This window comes from Lethenteron reissneri, chromosome 11 (assembly GCF_015708825.2).
Source record: "Lethenteron reissneri isolate LAM-NWPU_2019-01 chromosome 11, ASM1570882v1, whole genome shotgun sequence".
In the NCBI taxonomy this organism is placed as follows: domain Eukaryota; kingdom Metazoa; phylum Chordata; class Hyperoartia; order Petromyzontiformes; family Petromyzontidae; genus Lethenteron; species Lethenteron reissneri.
In genome coordinates, this window is record NC_083789.1 from 682,018 (window position 1) to 703,586 (window position 21,569).

A 21,569-nucleotide genomic window follows, 5' to 3' on the forward strand; every position below is an offset into this window, starting at 1 on the left:
GTGCGGCTCACAGCTCCAAGTCGCGACCCAATCCCGAGCCTCGCTCCGCTCACGTGAACGAGGTTAACCAATCGGCGTAGGCGAATGGAAACGCGCTGACCAATCACGGGCGAGGATCTGACGTCACCTTGGGTCAGGGGTCGCGAGTCGGAGTCTCCGCGCTGATTGGTCCGCGCATTGGGCGTCTCGCTGCGTCCTCGCCTCGGCTTCCGGGTGGGGCCCGAGCCGGGAAGACGTCGCCACCTCCACCACCTCTTCCACCTCCTCCATCACCTCCACCACCACCTCCTCCATCACCTCCTCCATCACCTCCACCACCACCTCCTCCACCACCTCCTCCACCACCTCCACTCCTCCATCACCTCCACCACCACCTCCTCCACCACCTCCTCCACCACCTCCTCCACCACCACCTCTTCCACCTCCTCCACCACCACCTTCACCACCACCACCACCTCTTCCACCTCCTCCATCACCTCCACCACCACCTCCTCCATCACCTCCTCCATCACCTCCACCACCACCTCCTCCACCACCTCCTCCACCACCTCCACCACCACCTCCACCTCCTCCTCCACCTCCTCCACCACCACCTCGTCTCTCTCCTCATGGCCGCGTCACCTGCCGACGCCGCGGGCGAGCAGGGCGCGGCGAGGCGGCGCGCCGCCCACGGGATGCTGCAGCGCTACTACGGCATGGGCGGCCCAGAGGCCCCGGGCGTGGCGGGCACCCAGACCCCCGAGAGCCGCGGGCCCTGCGACATCGACGGCGCTGACTTCGACCCCGAGATCTACCTGGGGCAGGTGGGAGACACACGGGGATAGCTAGCCATGGGGCAGGTGAGAGACACACGGGGATAGCTAGCCATGGGGCAGGTGGGAGACACACGGGGATAGCTAGCCATGGGGCAGGTGGGAGACACACGGGGATAGCTAGCCATGGGGCAGGTGGGAGACACACGGGGATAGCTAGCCATGGGGTAGGTGGGAGACACACGGGGATAACTAGCCATGGAGCAGGTGTGAGACACACGGGGATAACTAGCCATGGGGCAGGAGGGAGACACACGGGGATAACTAGCCACGGGGTAGGTGTGAGACACACGGGGATAGCTAGCCACGGGGTAGGTGTGAGACACACGGGGATAGCTAGCCATGGGGCAGGAGGGAGACATACGGGGATAGCTAGCCATGGGGCAGGAGGGAGACACACGGGGATAACTAGCCACGGGGTAGGTGTGAGACACACGGGGATAGCTAGCCACGGGGTAGGTGTGAGACACACGGGGATAGCTAGCCATGGGGCAGGAGGGAGACATACGGGGATAGCTAGCCATGGGGTAGGTGAGACACATGGGGATAGCTAGCCATGGGGCAGGAGGGAGACACACGGGGATAACTAGCCACGGGGTAGGTGTGAGACACACAGGGATAGCTAGCCACGGGGTAGGTGTGAGACACACGGGGATAGCTAGCCATGGGGCAGGAGGGAGACATACGGGGATAGCTAGCCATGGGGTAGGTGAGACACACGGGGATAGCTAGCCATGGGGCAGGTGAGACACACGGGGATAGCTAGCCATGGGGTAGGTGAGACACACGGGGATAGCTAGCCATGGGGCAGGAGGGAGACACACGGGGATAACTAGCCACGGGGTAGGTGTGAGACACACGGGGATAGCTAGCCACGGGGTAGGTGTGAGACACACGGGGATAGCTAGCCATGGGGCAGGAGGGAGACATACGGGGATAGCTAGCCATGGGGTAGGTGAGACACGGGGATAGCTATCCATGGGGCAGGTGAGACACACGGGGATAGCTAGCCATGGGGTAGGTGAGACACACGGGGATAGCTAGCCATGGGGCAGGTGTGAGACACACGGGGATAGCTAGCCATGGGGCAGGTGTGAGACACACGGGGATAGCTAGCCATGGGGCAGGTGTGAGACACACGGGGATAGCTAGCCATGGGGCAGGAGGGAGACATACGGGGATAGCTAGCCATGGGGTAGGTGAGACACACGGGGATAGCTAGCCATGGGGCAGGTGAGACACACGGGGATAGCTAGCCATGGGGTAGGTGAGACACACGGGGATAGCTAGCCATGGGGCAGGTGAGACACACGGGGATAGCTAGCCATGGGGCAGGAGGGAGACATACGGGGATAGCTAGCCATGGGGCAGGTGAGACACACGGGGATAGCTAGCCATGGGGCAGGAGGGAGACATACGGGGATAGCTAGCCATGGGGCAGGTGAGACACACGGGGATAGCTAGCCATGGGGCAGGTGTGAGACACACGGGGATAGCTAGCCATGGGGCAGGAGGGAGACATACGGGGATAGCTAGCCATGGGGCAGGTGAGACACACGGGGATAGCTAGCCATGGGGCAGGTGGGAGACACACGGGGATAGCTAGCCATGGGGCAGGTGGGAGACACACGGGGATAGCTAGCCATGGGGGAGGTGGGAGACACACGGGGATAGCTAGCCATGGGGGAAGTGAGAGACACGGGATAGCTAGCCATGGGGTAGGTGAGACACACGGGGATAGCTAGCCACGGGGTAGGTGTGAGACACACGGGGATAGCTAGCCATGGGGGAGGTGAGAGACACGGGGATAGCTAGCCATGGGGCAGGTGAGACACACGGGGATAGCTAGCCATGGGGGAGGTGAGAGACACGGGGATAGCTAGCCATGGGGGAGGTGAGAGACACGGGGATAGCTAGCCATGGGGCAGGTGAGACACACGGGGATAGCTAGCCATGGGGTAGGTGAGACACACGGGGATAACTAGCCATGGGGGAGGTGTGAGACACACGGGGATAGCTAGCCATGGGGGAGGTGAGAGACACGGGGATAGCTAACCATGGGGTAGGTGTGAGACACACGGGGATAGCTAGCCATGGGGCAGGTGAGAGACACACGGGGATAGCTAGCCATGGGGCAGGTGTGAGACACACGGGGATAGCTAGCCATGGGGCAGGAGGGAGACACACGGGGCAGATAAACGGGAGACGAGAACCGATGGGGGCAGTTGTCTTCGAGACCCCGGACTGGAACCCAGGGTCCTAGCGGTTACTGGGGTAGTGTCTCTTGACAACCATTAGAGACTCCCAGGGAGAGACTTACGGTTTCGCATTGACAGTTTTGAAGCTCTTTGTTGTGGAGGAACAAACAAACCTCGCATTTATCTTGAAAATCAAAACATCGGCAACCTTTCAAGGCCAGAGGAGATACCCCGCTCGCCTCTGTTCAACATGGCCCGAAACGTCACATTATATACATTGTTTTAAGGCAGTCTTATTAACGAATGTTTCGTGATATGTTTTGTCCTTGTGCATCACTGCAAACGCGGCATCACCAGATATTGTATTGAATGTTGGTGTGGAGTCGGGATCTGCGTGCAGTCCTAATCACCAGGGCGTCTGTGCAGCTGCGGAAAGATTGCAGCCTCCCCGATCTGATGAGCCGGGAGGCCGACATGGTGCGGCAGATCCGAGCCCTGGACAGCGACATGCAGACGCTCGTCTACGAAAACTACAACAAGTTCATCTCTGCCACAGGTGCGACGAACTCGGCCGGTTAGACGCGGGCAGCATTTACCAGGGCTCTTGCTATCACCCTGCAGTGTGCATTGACCTCAATCCATCAATTCCTGGAGCTCGTAACTCAAAACAATTTAAACACGGTGCTGCATGCACACGTATCACGGGGCGAGGAGTTGATTGTGAAGCTGCATTGTAACGAGTTCACCGCGACCCACATCGTCTGCAGCACGGTGTGTGGAACAGAGCGTCCCCTTCGTGTACGTATCAAGGGTCGCTTACATTTGTTTTTAAAAGCAGTTCTATGAACTCTCCTTCCACAGGCCGTTTACTAACATGGGATTTGGAATGAACACTTAATTAGAAATTTAGCAAAATTTATTTCACATGGAATAAATCGTATCTGTGGAAAGTAATTATCTCCGAGATTAACGAGTGCAAGCATGTGTAAGTACACGTGCATATATAATACAAGTGCTGTCAGGTATCACAACTCGGATGATTTGACGCTGTACATGTGGCTATCAGACGAAAAAAACCGAAACATGTTATCAAGGCAGAAATTAAACTCCGTCATTACTCGGTTGCTTTTCATCGGCAGCCATGGGGTGAATCCACTCCTGGAGCAAGGTCTCCGTGTCATTGCCGTCCGCCAGTCTTGCGATTCCATATTGCTTATGTAAATTATCTAATCTCATCATCGCTTCATCTCCATGGTGGTTATATCAGGATTCCCTCCTATGCAATTTACTGACGCATGTTCCAGGTAAAAAAAAGCAATCATTAAGCGCTATTATGGAAAATGTAAAACGAATGTCATTGAGAATGTGTGATTTGTGTCAAGGGAGTCTTGGCAAAGTCTGCCCCAGTAGTGATGAACTCCGCTTTTGAAAACAAAAATGTGCGCGCATCTCCTTGCAGACACAATTCGCAAAATGAAGAACGATTTTAAGAAGATGGAGGATGAGATGGAGTGCCTCACCTCCAACATGGCTGCCATCACGGAGTTCAGTGGTAAAATAAGCGGCACCCTGCAGGACCGTCGGCAGCACATCACCAAGCTGTCAGGTGCGGGCTTGCCCAACAAGCGCTTTCAGACAGTGCGTTGCGTGTATTCCGTCACCCCAAGTCTTCACACAGCCGCAGGATGCGATGTTCTCGCAAGTCCCAAATCGGGTGTAGGCTGCCGCCAGCTGGGCCTGGGTTTTGCTCCTCGCACGTGCCGTTAAATTGCTCAGCTCCAAGAGCTGCCCTGGAACCAACACTGTGTGGTAGCAACTGTGCGAGAGCTACGGGAGCTGTGTGGTCCAGCCAGGAAGATCGATCATAATTGCCGTGATTAAGAAGTGAACTTCGACCTCATTACAGCAGCTTTACGTGCCTTCGCCTTCCTACGTGCATGCTGGCGATGCGTTACATGCAATGCATTTGGGTGAACGTGACGTTTATCATGCCACTGTGCCGGTGTCTAAACACGTGCCTCGTGTTGTTCTCTATTTGCGCTAGTCACCCGCAACTCCGATTAGCACAATGTACGGTGCGAAAGAAGTTCAACATACATTTGTTTCATTTCAGCGTTTCTGTAGCTTAGTGTTGTAATTTGTGCTGTGTTCAATCTGCAGGTTATTTTCCAGAGCCGAATTGCACTGCAGGGAATTACTTTTCCAATATTTTCAGTTCTTCATGTGATGCAGTTGTTTTTGGTTTTGTTATGATTATTTGCTTTGCTTTTGTCATATTGGTAACCCGGGTCACTCTTGCAAATAGACTGTCCTGGCCTCTGGAGTTCTCACATGGTTAATCAAAATAGACTTGCAACCTGCCCCCCGCAGGTGTGCACGTGCTGCTTCGCAAGCTGCAGTTCCTGTTTGAGCTTCCCGCACGCCTGCACAAGTGCATCGAGCTGGCGGCGTGGGGTCAGGCAGTACGCTACTACAGCAAAGCGCGGGCGGTGCTCCATCAGTACCAGCACATGCCTTCCTTTCGTGGCATCCAAGACGACTGCTCCAGCATCATGACCGCGCTCGCGCATACTCTGCATGAGCGTTTCCGGTGCGTGCAGCAGATATTGCACTGCCGCTCTACTAGCGATACAGACGATGCACGAAACTCACTCAAATTATTACTCAATTGGGATTGCCCACGCCAACTTTTAGAACACAGATATCAAAAGGGCCATGGGCCTTTGGATCAAAATGTTGTGTGTGGAAAAGCCCCTTGCATGTTTATTACTGCGGTGATATTTGCTTTTAATACGGCCGCCATGCAACCCGGTCTCTGTGGATACCCCACGTGGGTTGCAGGGACAGGGAGGCGAGCGCCAAGGAGCTGGCGGAGTGTGTGGACCTGCTGCTGCAGCTCGGGGAGCCGCCAGCGCACCTGTGGGATGAGTTCCTGTCCCATGCTCGTGCGCGGCTCTGCTGCGACCTGGAGACATTGCAGTCCGTGCCCGGAGACGCAGGGAGGATGCAGCTCGACGCGGGAAACTTTGGGGGCAGCCTTGAGGAAAGTGGCAATGTCCAATCTCCACCCACCGACATCCTGGAGTTTATTGACCGGGGCTGCAACGGCTTCATCAGCAACATGTGCCTGTCAATCGCCTCCTTCCAGCAACTGTTCATCAGCCAGTGTAGCGACGGGGACTCGGCACAAGCCCTTGAAAAGCTGCAAGCGTTTGTGAACGAGCTGATGGAGCGATACTTTGAGCTGGTGGAGGCACGCGTCAAGGAGGAAAAGAGCCTGGGAGACAATTCACTGCTGGTGCGTACCGCTTCCTTGACTTCCAGTTCCCCTGCGTGTGTAAGGAGCACTGCGGTTCTCGGAGAGTGGTGGCCATGATGTCCACACCAAAGCCACCCCTGCCTGCCACGTATAACTGCTGACCGTCGACGCCGTGTTGCAGGTGCGGGCGTTGGACCGATTCCATCGCCGCCTGCAGGCGCTGTCGCGGTTGCTCCCGGGGCTGGGCGTTGTGGCCGTGGGGATGGGCATCGTGGAGAGGTCTGCCCGCGCGCGCCTGCAGCAGTATGCCCGCGCTCTGGAGGTAGCGTGCGCCGGCCGCATCACGTTGCACGCGGCCGCTTGCACACAGATCGCATTTCACACGTACAACCGCAGGAACGGCGGGGTGCCCGCATCACCATCTAACTCTCCCGCAATAATAGTCCTAGCCATTGTAACACAATTTCTCTGCTTGGCACAACAGTCTCATCTGAGCTCTCATAGAAGAACTGTGTTACCATTCTGGCTAAGGAGGCATCGAAGAATCCTGATTTTATTCTCCGAGCCAAAGCCTCTCATTCTGAGCAATTATTGCTGCTGTTATACAAAGCACAACTTGACTCAAGTTGGAATCCTGCTGTCACATCTGGGTTGAGTACCCAGTTCCTACCTCACTTCATCTGATAAACAATGTAAAGCAGTCGGTGATTGACGATTCGGCGCTCATCGATTCAATCCAGTCACTCGTTCACCCGTAGTCAGTTACCATCCTTACTCTTCCCACTCATTGATTCGTCCACCCACGTTGAGGATGCTCTACCTGACACCGTTTCATCTCATTACTGTTCAACCACAAGTCACACCACACTGCAAGTCACACTTCTCTTTGTGGTTTTTCTCCCAGGCTGCTTGACTGAAATTCCCCCTCATCTCTTTTCTCAAAGCTCTTAAAACTCAGCTCACTTCAAGAAAGTTTTGCACGTTTTTCGTCTATTACAACTGTAATAGTACTATGTGTTGCTGGCTGCTTGAAAATTTTGGCTATTGGCCTGGTGTTCAGCAACTGAGCTGAAAAAATGTAATGTGATGAAAGGAGATTTCAAGCCTTGTGCTATCCCATCAACTTGCAGTTGAGGTTAACATCTTCACGGTTTGTTAATATTTTGTGGCACATTCTAGTTTTAGGAGTTGTCGTCTCCCACTACACAACCGCACCGGGCACGCATTGCCAGAAGGGGAGCGGTGGGAGCGCTGCTGTGACACTGCTATGACCCTGTGGCACCGACGAGCAGGAGTTCCTGGCGGACTGTTTGACGGATGCACGGCAAGCGCTGGCTGCCCCACGCCTCGTGGGAAAGGACAGCCCCAGCCTGCCCGAGCTGCTGGCCCAGCTCTCCTGTGCCACTCTCAACAAGATTAAGGCCGTGCTGGCTGAGGTGCAGCTGTTCTGTGCCAAGGACATCACGTTCTCGGTCAAACCGTACTTCAAGGTGAGCTCACGTGAACCGCATTGCAGAGACGCTCTTTGTTCATCTCCTGAACCGAATGAGATTACCGCTCGCTCAGTCTTGATGTGATTTGAAGATTATTTTTTATATGTCGACATTGTGTAACGAGCACAAAAAGACCATCGTCAGGCAAAATTCGATTTTAGTTTTTTCCCTGTTATCCTGATTATTTGATCATCTGATGACTCCGCTGTGTGCTGTGCTAGGGCGAGTTCTGCAGCCAGGGAGTGCGGGAGGGGTTGGTCGTGGGCTTCATACAGCACGTCTGTGCCCTGGGGAAGCACTACAGCGAGGGGAGCCCTGGGGGCCCCGGGGAGCGTGGGGCCACCCCTCCAGCTCTCCTGTTGCTGCTGTCGCGCCTCTGCCTTGACTACGAGACGTCCACCATCAGTTACATCCTCACACTGACGGACGAGCAGTTCCTCGTGCAGGTACCACCCGGGCTTCTCTCGCATAGCCGAAGCGACGACTCGCATGCTGTGCCCAACCTGCATCATTTGCTCGGTCCTTCGGTGTCGTTAGCCTGAAATCCGCGATGAGACGTCGGAGACCTTGCTGCCGTGTGATAAACAGGGACTTGTGTCGGGCTGTCCGCAGTGCGGCGCGGGAGTGGGGGCACTGCCCGCTCGACCCTCTGCAAGGGGAGGTGCGACGGAGTCAACACGCCATGGCTTCTTTAGTCACGGACGCAACTCGTTGCTGTAATCTGCTAATAGATGTAATTCAAATCTATAATTGACTAGAGAACAACACAAAAGTTAATGGACAGAAACAAATAGATTAAACAGGGTTTGCAGCATGTATCAAAGCTTTCGCCCTTATCCCGATCACCAATGCAAAGAACGGAACATGTGGCCAATTTATTTTGAGCTGGTGGTCTGGATAAGGCCAAGAGCTTTTGTATGCGCAATGCTGCAAACCCTCTTGTGTTCTAACATGGAATAAGCGTAAAGAGGAAACGTCTCCACTGCTGCTAACAGCTGTGCGATAGCTGTTCCAGTCGGGGCGCCCAGGACCCCGGCAGCACTGTGTGCAGAGTGCCGCCAAGCTCAAGTGATTTTGAATGCGGCCGTCCACGGTGTCATGGTTGTGGTGGTGCAGGACGAGTCCCCGATGACGTCGGTGTCGGCGCTGTGCGTGCGGGCGCGCGAAGCGGCCACGCGGCTGCTCACGCACTACGTGCGCGTGCAAGGCCTCACGCTGTCCCAGATGCTGCGCAAGAGCGTGGAGACACGCGACTGGGTCCACTCCATCGAGCCGCGGAACGTGCGTGCCGTCATGAAGCGCGTGGTTGAGGACATCACGGCCATCGATGTGCAGGTCGGAGTCAGGATGATGGTGCAGTGGTGACATTTGTGCCTCGCAGAAAGGAGGCCTGGGTTCAATTCCTGACTCGGGTGCCTGTCTGTGAAGAGTTTATATGTTCTTCCCCTATTCTGCATTGGTTTCCTCTGGGTTCTCAAAATTCTTCCCAAAGCTAAAATCATATTATGAAACTGGTGTTGGCCAAATATCCCACTGCTAACAAATTACCTGCAAATCACTCAATTGGGATTACGTCAGCAACCCCCTACTGCAAAAAATTTGGCAGGATCCTCCTAAAAAAGTGTTTTGAGACTTTGCTGGGTAAACACGCTGAATAATAGAGAACTAACGTCAGAGGGTCCATTGAGAGACCCATAGGATAAATGTCATTAGCGTTGAGGTTGAAGGGAGCCGTGCCGTGGGTCTAGGTCGGGTTGCTGTTTGAAGAGGGCGTGCGCAAGGCTCACAGCAGCGACTCCAGCAAGCGCGCATTCTCCGCTCACAGCAGCTCCCGGCAACTACAGCAACCACCCCCTCGCTACGCGCCCAGCTATACACCAAGGTATGCACACACACTCCCCGATACCCACACACTACGATCTCGGTTTGGATCTTTGCCTACTGTATTTTGATTACATGGAGAGATAAAGGTGTACCTGCTTGTCTCTCTGCCCTATCTGTCTCCCTGTCTGTCTCAGTGCACCCATGGACACAAGCCTCCTAAGCAACATTCAGAAGTTGTTTTCTGAACGTGTGGACATCTTCAGTCCTGTAGAGTTCTCAAAGGTGAGATTTGCAGCATTGTACTTATTTCTCTGAAATTTCTACGGCATGAGAGACACGTGTCCAAGCGAAATACAAGGGGGTTTAAAGAGGGTTTCTATAGCCTGCAACATGTCAGCATTAGCTTAGTGAATGGGGGCACGACCTAGGCACTCATGTGCAATCTTATTTTCAAGATTTTACTGCAAGATGGCAGATATATCTCTGTAAATGGTGGCACCCGCGCACATCTGTCCTGAGGGTGGAAAGATGATTGAGATGTATTGAACAAGGGTGGGATATGGCAACAGCTCTGAACGACAGCAACAGCCGAATGGTAGTACATTCGCCATTTGTTGCAGAGGGTCGCAGTTCATGCCTAGTGGCTGCGCTGGTTAATATTTATTGGTCATAACCAATTAATAATAATACATGCTGTCTGCGTCAGAGTGGACGTTAAAGATCCCTTGATATCTTTGAAACAGCCCATTGTGTGCTGGCATCGGGGTCTAATTGGCCTTGATTACTCAAATGGCATTACACAGCAATCATTACTCCTAACGAGCAGACTAATGCACACTTGCAGGCCAGGTGCCGAGTCCCCTTTTAACCACAGGGGCTGCTGCCATTGGGGGTGCCTTTGAAACGTTTGTTAATCTCTGATCACATGTAACGTCCTCTTCAGATGCCTCTGCATAAATTGCACTTATCAAATACGTCATAATTTCCAAATTAGTGCACTCGCTACAATCGGAATATAAAACGTGTTTGTGATGAAGTGGCAGATCAGTTGATGGTTCAACTTCTGGCAATGTTGCTCCGAGGTAGATTTGTTTGAGTCTTAAAATTCGTGGGAAACTGTAAACTGTTGAGGGAGTGGCGCTGTCAGCCACACTCTGCACGTGCGACAATTGGATCGTTAAGAACGCTCAGAGGGCATCCACGGCTCCAGCTCCTCTCGGAAGGGGGTGGGGGGTGCAGTGGTGCTGTTGGGTGGTGGGCCACCATGACAGTGGAGCACCTCAAAGGAGTGACCTTGAATGGTCCCTAGCGCAGGCCCTACTGGATGGGAAGTTCTGGCTTAGCCCAGACTCTGCTCTACAGGGAGGGAGGTTCGCCAGTTCCGAGGCTGTGATAGCCGTGAGGCAGCCACAGATTAAGGACCAACCAAGCCAAGTCCGTGCTGCTGCTATTTTGTGAAGCTCGCAGAGCAATGAGATGTGTTTTCATCGAGTGACTAAGTGGAGAGTCATGTTGATGCTCACGGGTGCCCTGTGAAAAAGTATTTTTTTCAATAAGTGTAGAGACAAAGCTCGTGTCGTAATTATATCGACAATCAGGATCGTATTCTGCAAACTGTATACGGACGCACGGTGTTTCAACAAAGCATGGTTTAATGGCACTTTGTCTGCTGTACCTAGGTTTCAGTGCTGACAGGCATCATCAAAATCAGCCTGAAGACCTTTCTGGAATGCGTGCGTCTGCGCACGTTTGGCCGGTTTGGGCTGCAGCAGATCCAGGTGGATTGCCACTACCTGCAGCTCTACTTGTGGCGCTTCGTGAGCGAGGAGGCACTGGTTCATGCCCTTCTCGACGAGGTGCTGGCCAGCACTCTGCAGCGCTGCATCCAGCCCATCCCCATGGAGACCAGCGTCATCGAAGTCATCTGTGAAAGGGGCTGAGGCATGGCCAAAACTATTAAGCTCCTTTATCCAGGAAAGTCTCCAACTCTATTCAGGAGGGTCCAGTCAAGTTTTTGCAGCAGGGAGCAACATTGCTCTGTGTCACCCAATTCCAGTGACAGTGTGCTTTTTAGATATTTGGGAGAAAACCCATGCAGACCAAGGGGAGAACATACAAACTCTACACAGGAGGGTGCCTGAGTCGGGAATTGAACCCAGGCCCTTCTTGCTGTGAGGTGCGAGTGTTACCAATGCGCCACAACCCTGTTGCTCTATTGACTGTTGAACTTCTTTCGCACCGTACATAGCCAACCGTGCTAATTGGAGGTGTGATTGGCACGTTTGATTATGAACCGCATCACTGAGGTTTGCTTGCAGTCTTCTGCAAATGACGTTAATATTTCTAGAGAATCAAAGTTTGGCTGGACAATGCAGAGTGTCCCCAAGAAGCCAACTGTAAATGTACAAAATCATTGGTGGTTTGAGCTTCGGTGGGTTCACAAGAGGCTGCTCAGTCTACTGTAAGAGCCACTTTACACAAGTGCCCCCATGTGCATCTTTGTAGTTACATCTCTTTGTAGGACTGCCACATGGATTACCAGTTACTAATCTGTCACCTGAAAAATATAAATGCTTTGGAATTAAACTGACTTCCACAATGTAACTTTTTCCATTTTATTCAATTAAGCTTCATGGCTAAATAACTAAACATCCAGAGCAGTCAGGGATGCACAACACCAAAAAATAATGTTACATTAGACCACATGTAAGTCCTGCATGTTAGTGTGGTTTCAACAATGTTAACGAGCAAAATTCTGCTGCCAAATCGTGCAAGCAATATGTATCAGTGGTAACCAGTGCAGCGCTGCGACGGATAGTTGGAGACACGAATGATGAGAACCGCATCATTACCTTCCAGTGGTTATATTCCATGGAGAGGAACGATTCTGACCAAGGCACACTCATTTGCCTGCTAATGATCATCTCACCAAAACAGCACAGATAAAAGGGAAGAAACTGCCGATTGAGCACTCCTGTAATCCACGTTTATCAGTGGGTGTCCTTGCACACGAGTTACTTTCACGAATTGAATCGAGTTACACTGTATCCCCATGGATAAGTTTCACTAATATATAGATGTTATAGAAATAACGTGTAGAGTATGCAGGATAGGTTAATACGATTCTTAATATAGGTTATGTATAATTAAAGGATGGATTGTAATAATGTCTGGCCTGTGGCTCTCATGCGAGACAATGTGACCTTAAATAGACATGTTTTCTCAAAATTCAATATTTGCTGCTCCAGAGTATCATTTAACAGGTGTGGTGCTCTGATATATTCTCATTTTCCGTTTGTGTTTTAAAGCGCACTCACAAAGATGGTAAACATTGATACTAAACAAAATACATTATTTTGATTGGCAGCCTTAATTAATTAGTGTGTGCAGACGAAAGTCAATTGAATTATACCATTTCCACCAAGGCACTATGCGGGTCTCGTGGCACTGCCAGAGGGTGGGGGCCATCGTGCGGCTCTGCCTTCCCATGCCACTCACAGCGGCACGGCAAGCTCCTCCACCTTCTTGACAAAGCTCCGCACGTCCTCCGCCAGCAGCAGCGGCTGCTCGAAGGCGGCAAAGTGGCCGCCGCGCGGCATGTACTCGTAGGAGACGATGCTGCGGTACTTGGAGGCCAGCCATGCGCGCGGGGCATGCAAGAGCTCGTTGGGGAAGGCGGCCACCCCCGTGGGAACCCACACGGGCATCCTGTCGGGCACAACCACCACGTCATCACCGCAAAGCGCTTCCCCGAAACTCGAATTCTACGAGCCATTGATATGGACCGTAGTGACTCCTGCAATTGTCAATGCAATCAACATTGGAGTTATCCAATGTGATAAAATATCATGGTATTTATAACAAAACCATAGCATCTAATATGCAGTTAACACCATAGCAAGATTTATTAATTAGCACGGATGGCTACGTATATTGCGAAAGCTTTGTATAATAAAGCACGTATGCAATTGAGAAACGTTATTTAGCATTAAATGTGTCCAAAACCATTTATTTATACAGGAAAACCTCAAGTCAACTCTTTTCAGGAGGATCCTGCAAAAAAATGCCTGCAGTAGATGGTGATGCTATGTGTAATCCCAAGTGAGTATAATTTGCAGGTAATTTTCCAGCTTTATGATGTTTGGTCAATCCCAGCTAGATTGTGTGTTTTTTTTTAGTAAAGGCAGAAACCCGAAGAACCAAGAGGAAGCCCATGTGGAGTAAGAGAAAAAACTTCACACTTGAACACCACAAAAACCTGTGCCATTAGGAACCCTCCACCTGACAGCTGACCAAATTGTGTACCAGCGTTATGCCAATTACACTCACCAGTAAGCTTAAGAAGAATCCTTACCACCAAATGTAATAATTAGACGAGAATTGTTATGGCACACATTTGATTAGATCATTCAGTGGCCTAATACAAAAGCAATTATGAATCAATACTAGTTGCGAAAACCTACGCGTTAACTTACTGTGTGTCTTTACTTTTGAAGATGTTGCGGCTAAAGTTCTCCTTGTAGAAGCGCATGGATGATGTGATGCAGCCACTCGCCCAGTAGATCATCACCATGCACAAGGAGCTCATCCAGCTCAAACAAACTGTGCCGCAACAGACGTACCCCATCAACGCCCACACCCCATCAACGCCCACATGGACAGTGGCTTCTGAATTTCAACTCAAACTTGCTTAAGTTGAATCCATATGAAGCATCAATGTTAAATAATTTAATTCGATCCATAGCAGCTGTTCGGGATTTGATTCTGCCCTCAAATGATAACATCTGTAGTCAGATTCCAAGAACAATGCCGAACATGGTGAATGGTCTCGCGTCCTGTGTCTGCACGTACGTTTCAAGGCCCCCGTCCTCCTGATCCATGTTTTCTCTTTTGGTCCAGGTGCTGAACTTCTCCAGCATATAAGCAGCCAGACCAGCAGGGGAATCGCTGAGCGCAACCCCTCAAATCAAACACCGAGACGATAAATAGAAATGGCACAGAAAACGAATGACAATAATATGGTAACAATACCCATGACATTTGGTTAGACACTTGGATATGAAAATTCACGACAGCACAACCATTATAGTTTACATCAAACTGCCAAGCATTGCTTATAGCACACATTTCAAGTCTTAAGGATTACCCTTGATACAGTTTTTCACAATGTTGAGTGTCTCATGGTCATGCAATGCATTCTCAAGTTATTGTTTACCTGAAATAAATACGTACTTTAAATCCTATGCGAAACAAGTAGAAAACTCCTAACTATCCACAATTATTCTTTTATTAAGTTGCGACATTGTGGTGACAACTATTGCTGATGCACAATATTAAGTTTCTTGATTTTCTTGGGTTTTTTCCCAAGCCTTCCATTATGAATCTCACCGATTTGAATCCTTTGGGTTTGACATGTTATAGTGATTAGCCATCCTGTATCTCCATGCCATACAGCCTAAGGCATGTTGCACTATTGTATTCAGGGCTTGATAAGGCCTCCCTCTAACAACCAAATATTGATCGCAAACCTCTTCCAAAACCATTCAACACGACTGCCAAAGTGGTAGTTGATTCATACTCTTTGTTTTTTTCGGTAAAGTCACGTAGTTAATAAAATAAATGAAAACTAAATTAAATCACGACGTTTCGGGCGCAACACAAGAGTTATTGCGCCCGAAACGTGATTTAATTTAGTTTTCATTTATTTTAATTTTTCTACCTACGTGACTTTACCGAAAAAACCAAAGAGTATGAATCCTTGCAGTCACGAAAACTTCAAATCTGGTAGTTGGATGTTTAATTACTCAACAAATGCATGGCTAATGGTGTTTGTCTTGCAATCACCGATTAAGCAACATAAGATCTAGACTCTGCAGAGTAAGAATTTTTTTTTTATAGAAACTGGGATGCCATTCAACAAATTAACGTGCACAATTACAGAAACTATGAAAGTAAAAACAAGAGGCAACCCACCAACGGTGTCCGGTTTAGTGCCCTGGATGTGCATGTATCCGCTTTCAAGGAGGACGTTTTTCAACAACTGCGTGCAAGGAAACACTCTCTTGATGTCAGTAGGGGTGAGGCCAAAAAGCCCAGGCATCCAAGGCCCCAGCACAGCAGATGGCAGCAAACGTCCCAAGCCTCCTGTGACTGTCACGAAGTTCAGGTGGAGACCTTTCACGCACCTGTATCCGTACACCCCACAAGAATGAAGGAACGGCACTATTACATGCCGCAAGCACACTCGCTCATTCCACGATTTAAGACCAGGTAAAAGCTCATTGAGACGAGGGGGCCTGAGTACACAAAATGGTCAAAATGTTGGATGCTCACCAAGGTCGCATGATTGCCATGTTGGTGCCAATTAAGGAGCCCCAATCTCCACCCTGGACATAGTACTTGTCATGTCCCAATCTCTCCATCAGCTTACAGAACAACCGTGCTGCACACAACGCGTTAAACCCTGCACATCCACACCAAACGACACAAATAGTTCACAATCACAAGATACAGCAACAGTTTCAATCCTGGCAATATGGGATAGCATTGCACATCACCACCACCACCACCGCCGCCACATTAATAGCCAAAGCAGGCTCGTACATCCCCCCCCCCCTGACTTTCAAAAGCAGTCCAATCTGCTCTTGTCCACCTCTATCCATTTGATGCCCGGCTGCCTTCAGTAGCGGTCTCAGATACATGTGTAGTGTGATAGCACCGTCTGTTGTCCAGCAACGACAACTGCGGTGGACATATACGCGGGTGTGGCGGCAGGGCGAAGGAACTGGGGCAAGGGTCATGGGAGACCATCTGGAAGCCCCTGGAACCTGCGAGTGGGTTCGACAAGGGAGGCACGGCCAGGGCGGAGCCAGGCCGCGCCGGGTAGCTGAGCGGGAGCTCGTGGCTGCCGTCTTCGCTAAATAGTTGTTGGCCGTCTCGGTCGGCGCCGTCGGTGTTACACAGTCAGGGTTATGTTAAGGCTAGGCTAGACGACTAAGGAGAGCGCGAGGGTGGACCTGTGAACCTGAAGGTGTTGATAAATAAGGTACTCCTGAAAAACCTTGTCTCCCGCTCCGCTGACACTACACATGCACTGCAGTGTTTTGCAGTTGCATCCCTCTGAAATATCTCCAATTGTTTTAACGAACCCGTTGTGTTTTGCTAATTTATTTTACAATCTACCAGTTGTAAATTGTTCATACATGGAATGGGTTGGCCAAGCAAACGGCATAATGGGACACGAGAGAATTGTAAAAATGCAGGATGAAAGGTGGGAACGGCCCCACGAGTGACACTGACACCAACAGAGTGAATGACAGTGAAATAAACAACAATCAAGTGTCACATGCAGCACTGATGTAAGTACGTTTATAAACACACAACTCTTATAACCTAAGTTATCACAAGTGAGCATTATTCATACATTGTAAGCTCTATTAAACAATTCTGGAACAGAACCAAGAGCAATAAAGTTCCATGCACACTGGGGAGAGTGTTTACAATGCAGCTGAAACAGAAGAACACTCAAGTGCCTTATAACATTTAACACAGATAATCTAACAATGGTCAGTGAGAGTTGAGTTATAGGAGTTTTAAACATAAATTAAAAGCAACTGGTAGTGTTAACAGCCGAAGAATACTATTACATCTTTAATTTGAACAGCAATATAAAAAACACAAGTTACCTTGTTCTTAGGTTTTTTAGGTTTCACCTGAAGACGAAAGCTTGTGTTGCCTCCGAAACGTCGTGATTTTTATTTTTTTATTTTACTTTTATTAATTTTTATTTTTTACCTACGTGACTTTACCGAAAAAACCTAAAAATATGAATCCTTGCAGTCACGAAAGCTTCAAATCTACAAGTTACCTTGTTTATGAGGGGCCTCTGAGAAGCTGTAGCCAGGGATGGAAGGGCAGATGACCTCAAATGCCTCGGTGGCACCAGGGCCCTGCGGCTCAACCAGCAGTGGCATGATCTTGTAGAATTCATAGAAGGAGCCGGGCCAGCCATGTGCCATGAGGAGCACTTTGGGTTTTGTACTTTCAGGGACTCCCAACGGACGTACGTGTACAAAATGCACGTCAATCCCTGGGTATGCATGCAAAAAAATCACATCTCTTGTTAAGACATTCTGCCATGGAGAATAGTGTTTCTTGCAAGCAATCATTATCTTAACAGGATAAAACGGTGGCTGAGTTAACCTTGATGACTATAGATCCCCTCTAAACCCATCTGCTGCATCTGAGACACTCGTTATGCATTAAATAATGCAAGGCACCTTGGCCTCTCAGAAATTGTCAAGCAGCCTCTTCCTCAGAAGCCAAGTCCTGACACTGCCAGCAATGCTTGTTTTTTGTGCAATCAATACCTATTTGTGAGGCTCCTTTCAAATAAAATGCTCAGTTAAAAAAAAAAGATAAATTATTCAACCTAACATTCGCATGAAACACTATCACAATGAAGCATTCATACAAATGAAATGAAGCATCATAATGAAGGCCAACAATGTCTTCTTGTATGCTGCATATGATTGTATTAAGAGCCAAGCCAGAAGAATGTCACTCTTATTTTAAGAGCACTGGCAATTCTACAGACGGTTGGAAATGCCAAACCTAATTACAACCATGATAACACATCTGATATGTCTCGGAGCTCTGTGCATTTGACCATGTGCACCACACAGACGAGTCATGGGTCATCACAGTCAAACGTTGAAATAGGCAGAACTGACTACATGGGCTTGGGTGATCCCAGTCAAGTAGAGCGTGCTAATTAAATGTATCACTAAAATATAGCACCGAGCGCTGAATCATCCACATCTCTTCACAATTGGAATTATGCTGTATTTGCATTTACCAATGTGACTCATGTTGCAAACCTGTAGCACGGACAATGCAACTACTGGAGACTGCAAATGGGCTTGGGAGATTGTGGGGCATGTCTCTGTTATTTCAGGGCCACCCAAGGATAAGTTGATTCATACTGTGGAGGCTTTTCTGGCCAAAAAACCTGAAAGCAACTTTATTCTCAATAAAAATAAAATTTTGCATTGACAAGGCATGCTCCTGTGAACCAAAAAATATTCCTTTTGGTAATAACCAAACCGACCCCTCTACCAATAGCGAGTGGTCCTTTGGAAACACTGGCCTCCACTATAAGAATGTACGATTTCCACAATTAGATGTCACCAGAGGAGATGACTAATGTCCAACAACCATTAAAGCATGGAGGCACTTTTACTTTTGATTGTAAACACATACAAGTGCTTGAAAGCTTTAATAACATAAATCTACTTTTTCTTTCGTGTAGCTGATGTAAGTGCATAGCAACAACTACAATTTCACATTCGGGTGGTCAAGCCAGATAACCGTGGCAGGAGCAGTGGAGTGTATCGCTGTGATGTCTCCTACGTATTTGTGGATCGGGCATTGCGTCGTTTTTTTGTATGGTCTGTTCTGGGTGACCACAGTTGTATGTTAGAGTTTTTAATTTTCCATTTGTGCATCAGGTATCTGCCATAGTTTGTGCAAATGCGGTTTAGAGTGAACCATATTTGTGGAAGATCAAAACCGAAGATCTTGCGCAATAAGGTGTTTGTCCACGAGTTATTTTGAACTCCAATCAGTTCTCCAAGCTTCATCGGGGTTGAACTCGCATTGTTTAAGCACATGGGTGCAAATGTGCTTGCGTGACTTCAAGTGATGGCGAGGGACACCATTGAGGTCCTGATGAATAGGAAGGCGACGGTTTTCCTCGATTCGCAAGACTAAAATAAATGGCAAGCACTCACAATAATCACCCCTCACAATTCAATCAGTGCCTCCAAGGCCGGAATTACCACAATTACACTGTACCTTCAATATTGGTGATATACTGGGGGTACTTGTTCAGCACTGCTACCGTGCGCTCCCAGTCAAACTCTTCAGCCCAGTACTTAAGCACTCGCTGCAGGTACGTGGAGTTAAAGCCATAGTGGAAGCGACTCCCCTCCAGAGGCTCAGCCAGACGGACCGATGCCAGGCGACGACGAACATCCTGCAGGTTACTCAGAGCTCACACATTCACCTAAACACAAGCTGTTGGGCAAACTAGCATAACAGATAATCACTGAATACCTGTCATTCAAGTGTTCACATTTACATTCCCCACTGCCATGGTGTTGGCAAGGGCAGTGTATACTCCCTTTGCAAATTGTTGATTTTGCATTATTTAGAAAATTCCTGATTTTAAACAATCTCACCATCACATTATGATTCACCAACACCTCTGCGGATAACTTATTTTGTAATAAAAAAAACCATTTAAAATCATAACTGCTGAATTCAGTTGAATAAAGTATTGTACAAAGTGTCTTATCAAACCAGAACTAATCAACAACCCGAATCAGCAAAATATACCACGAATGCATTACCTGCATGGTCTCAGGTGAGTATGGGACCTTGAAGGGCCTGATTGTCTCGTCAGCAGGAGTCTGAGATGGCTCGCCCTTACCCCACCATCCATCTCCCTCTGGGAGGAAGTCTTTGTCTTCCTTAGCATCTCCCAGCAACTTCCACAACCCAATGAACACCAGTGAAACCAGCACGACCGCCACCACAACGCCAGCCGCCATGTCTTTCACCTGCACACCGCAAGGTGCAATGCAGCTGCTCAAATACATCGCGGGTGGAACCCAGAGCCGGTTCAGGACATTAACTTGCCACTTATCTTAGCCGTGGCCAGGGATAGAACTTAGATCGCCGCGTCCATAGTACAGTGCTTATTAAATATATATACTGCCAGCGACCCTGTTGTAATTACATTTCGCAAGTTAAACTTTCCCTTGAACTTTGCCTCAGGACAGTGCGAAAAGTGGGGGTCATAGTTCAACTCCCGTCAATGCGCGGATTGTGGTGAGCTCATCTCCGGGTGCCCGCACCACGGCGCCCGGAGACCCACAGGTCACTAAAGTAACGTTAATAATCCACTCCATTAATTACACTGCGTAACAAATGTGTTATTTTTTTGGTTCCTGGGTAGTGTTATTTCCTAATTGCTTATGCCTCAAAAGTGCAGAAAATTTATATTATTCCCCACAAACTTTGCTTTGTGACCAGGACAGTGATATTTTGAAATTGACCTATTTTCAATGAGAATACGCGGTGTGCATTTGTGTCATTCCTTCACATGTCCCAGTAGTTGGTGTGTAATGTGTAGTTGTTGTTTTATGGTTGTTGTTGTTGTGTAGCTGTTGTTTCATGCTTGTTGTTGTGTAGTTCTAGTTGTTGGTGTGTAATGTGTAGTTGTTGTTTTATGGTTGTTGTTGTTGGTGGTGGTGCGCGCCATGATTACCTTGCAACGCGACGCGAGCGCCGTCTGCAGCTCTCAGCCCCACGTGACCCACCGATCCGCGCCCACGTGACGAGCAGGCAGCCCACGTGACGAGCAGCCAGCCCACGTGACGAGCAGGCAGCCCACGTGACGAGCAGCCAGCCCACGTGACGAGCAGCCAGCCCACGTGACGAGCAGCCAGCCCACGTGACGAGCAGCCAGCCCACGTGACGAGCAGGCAGCCCACGTGACGAGCAGCCAGCCCACGTGATAGGCGTGTGCCGAGTGACGCCATCTTAGGTGGGGAGAGCGCCCACGCGGATCTTCCTCGCACCAAGGAGCCTCCCTGCCTCTTTCTAGATTTGAAGTTTTCGTGCCTCTGTCCGCCCAGCACTGTCAATGGGCGCACCGGGAGGGGTAAAGTGTGGCCGGGCCCGCTTCCAAGACGTCTGTGCAGTGTGCAAGTCGACCAGATACCCGCAGAGCGCTCTCGTGGAGGCTGTGGCAGAGGGTGAGCGAGCGACTGGAGGAGGAATCCCACCTTTCCCGTTTAACATGAATATTTACTATGCTGGTAGGAACCTCCTGCTTACACCAGCCCACAGGGGATTATTGTGTCCGTCCGTCGTGCACCCAAAAATGGGTGGGGTGGGCTGGGTGGGGAGGGTGGGG

At 49.8% G+C, this 21,569-nt stretch overlaps 2 protein-coding genes across 3 annotated transcripts; one reads left to right on the forward strand and one right to left on the reverse strand.

The window, feature by feature from the left end:
* The first annotated feature begins 202 nt into the window (after positions 1–202).
* VPS51 (VPS51 subunit of GARP complex) lies at positions 203–12,176 on the forward strand. 2 transcript variants are annotated; one of them, XM_061549687.1, is made up of 13 exons: positions 235–309; positions 363–803; positions 3,437–3,566; positions 4,470–4,616; positions 5,381–5,600; positions 5,852–6,308; positions 6,451–6,591; positions 7,562–7,759; positions 7,984–8,208; positions 8,879–9,097; positions 9,511–9,644; positions 9,781–9,868; positions 11,266–12,176. In XM_061549687.1, the coding sequence occupies exons 2-13, from the start codon at positions 609–611 to the stop codon at positions 11,524–11,526; spliced, it is 2,415 nt and encodes an 804-aa protein (XP_061405671.1). In that variant the 5' UTR covers positions 235–309; positions 363–608; the 3' UTR covers positions 11,527–12,176. The 2 variants fall into 2 exon arrangements, with proteins under 2 accessions (XP_061405670.1, XP_061405671.1); XM_061549686.1 differs by having other exon boundaries at positions 203–803.
* An 11-nt stretch (positions 12,177–12,187) lies between these two features.
* Positions 12,188–21,055, reverse strand: EPHX1 (epoxide hydrolase 1). The gene is given in 10 exon segments (XM_061549688.1): positions 12,188–13,294; positions 14,062–14,159; positions 14,161–14,188; positions 14,438–14,546; positions 15,560–15,771; positions 15,920–16,049; positions 17,454–17,675; positions 19,442–19,622; positions 19,999–20,208; positions 20,919–21,055. Coding segments are annotated over 9 exon segments (1,395 nt in total). The 5' UTR covers positions 20,200–20,208; positions 20,919–21,055; the 3' UTR covers positions 12,188–13,080.
* Positions 21,056–21,569: the final 514 nt, after the last annotated feature.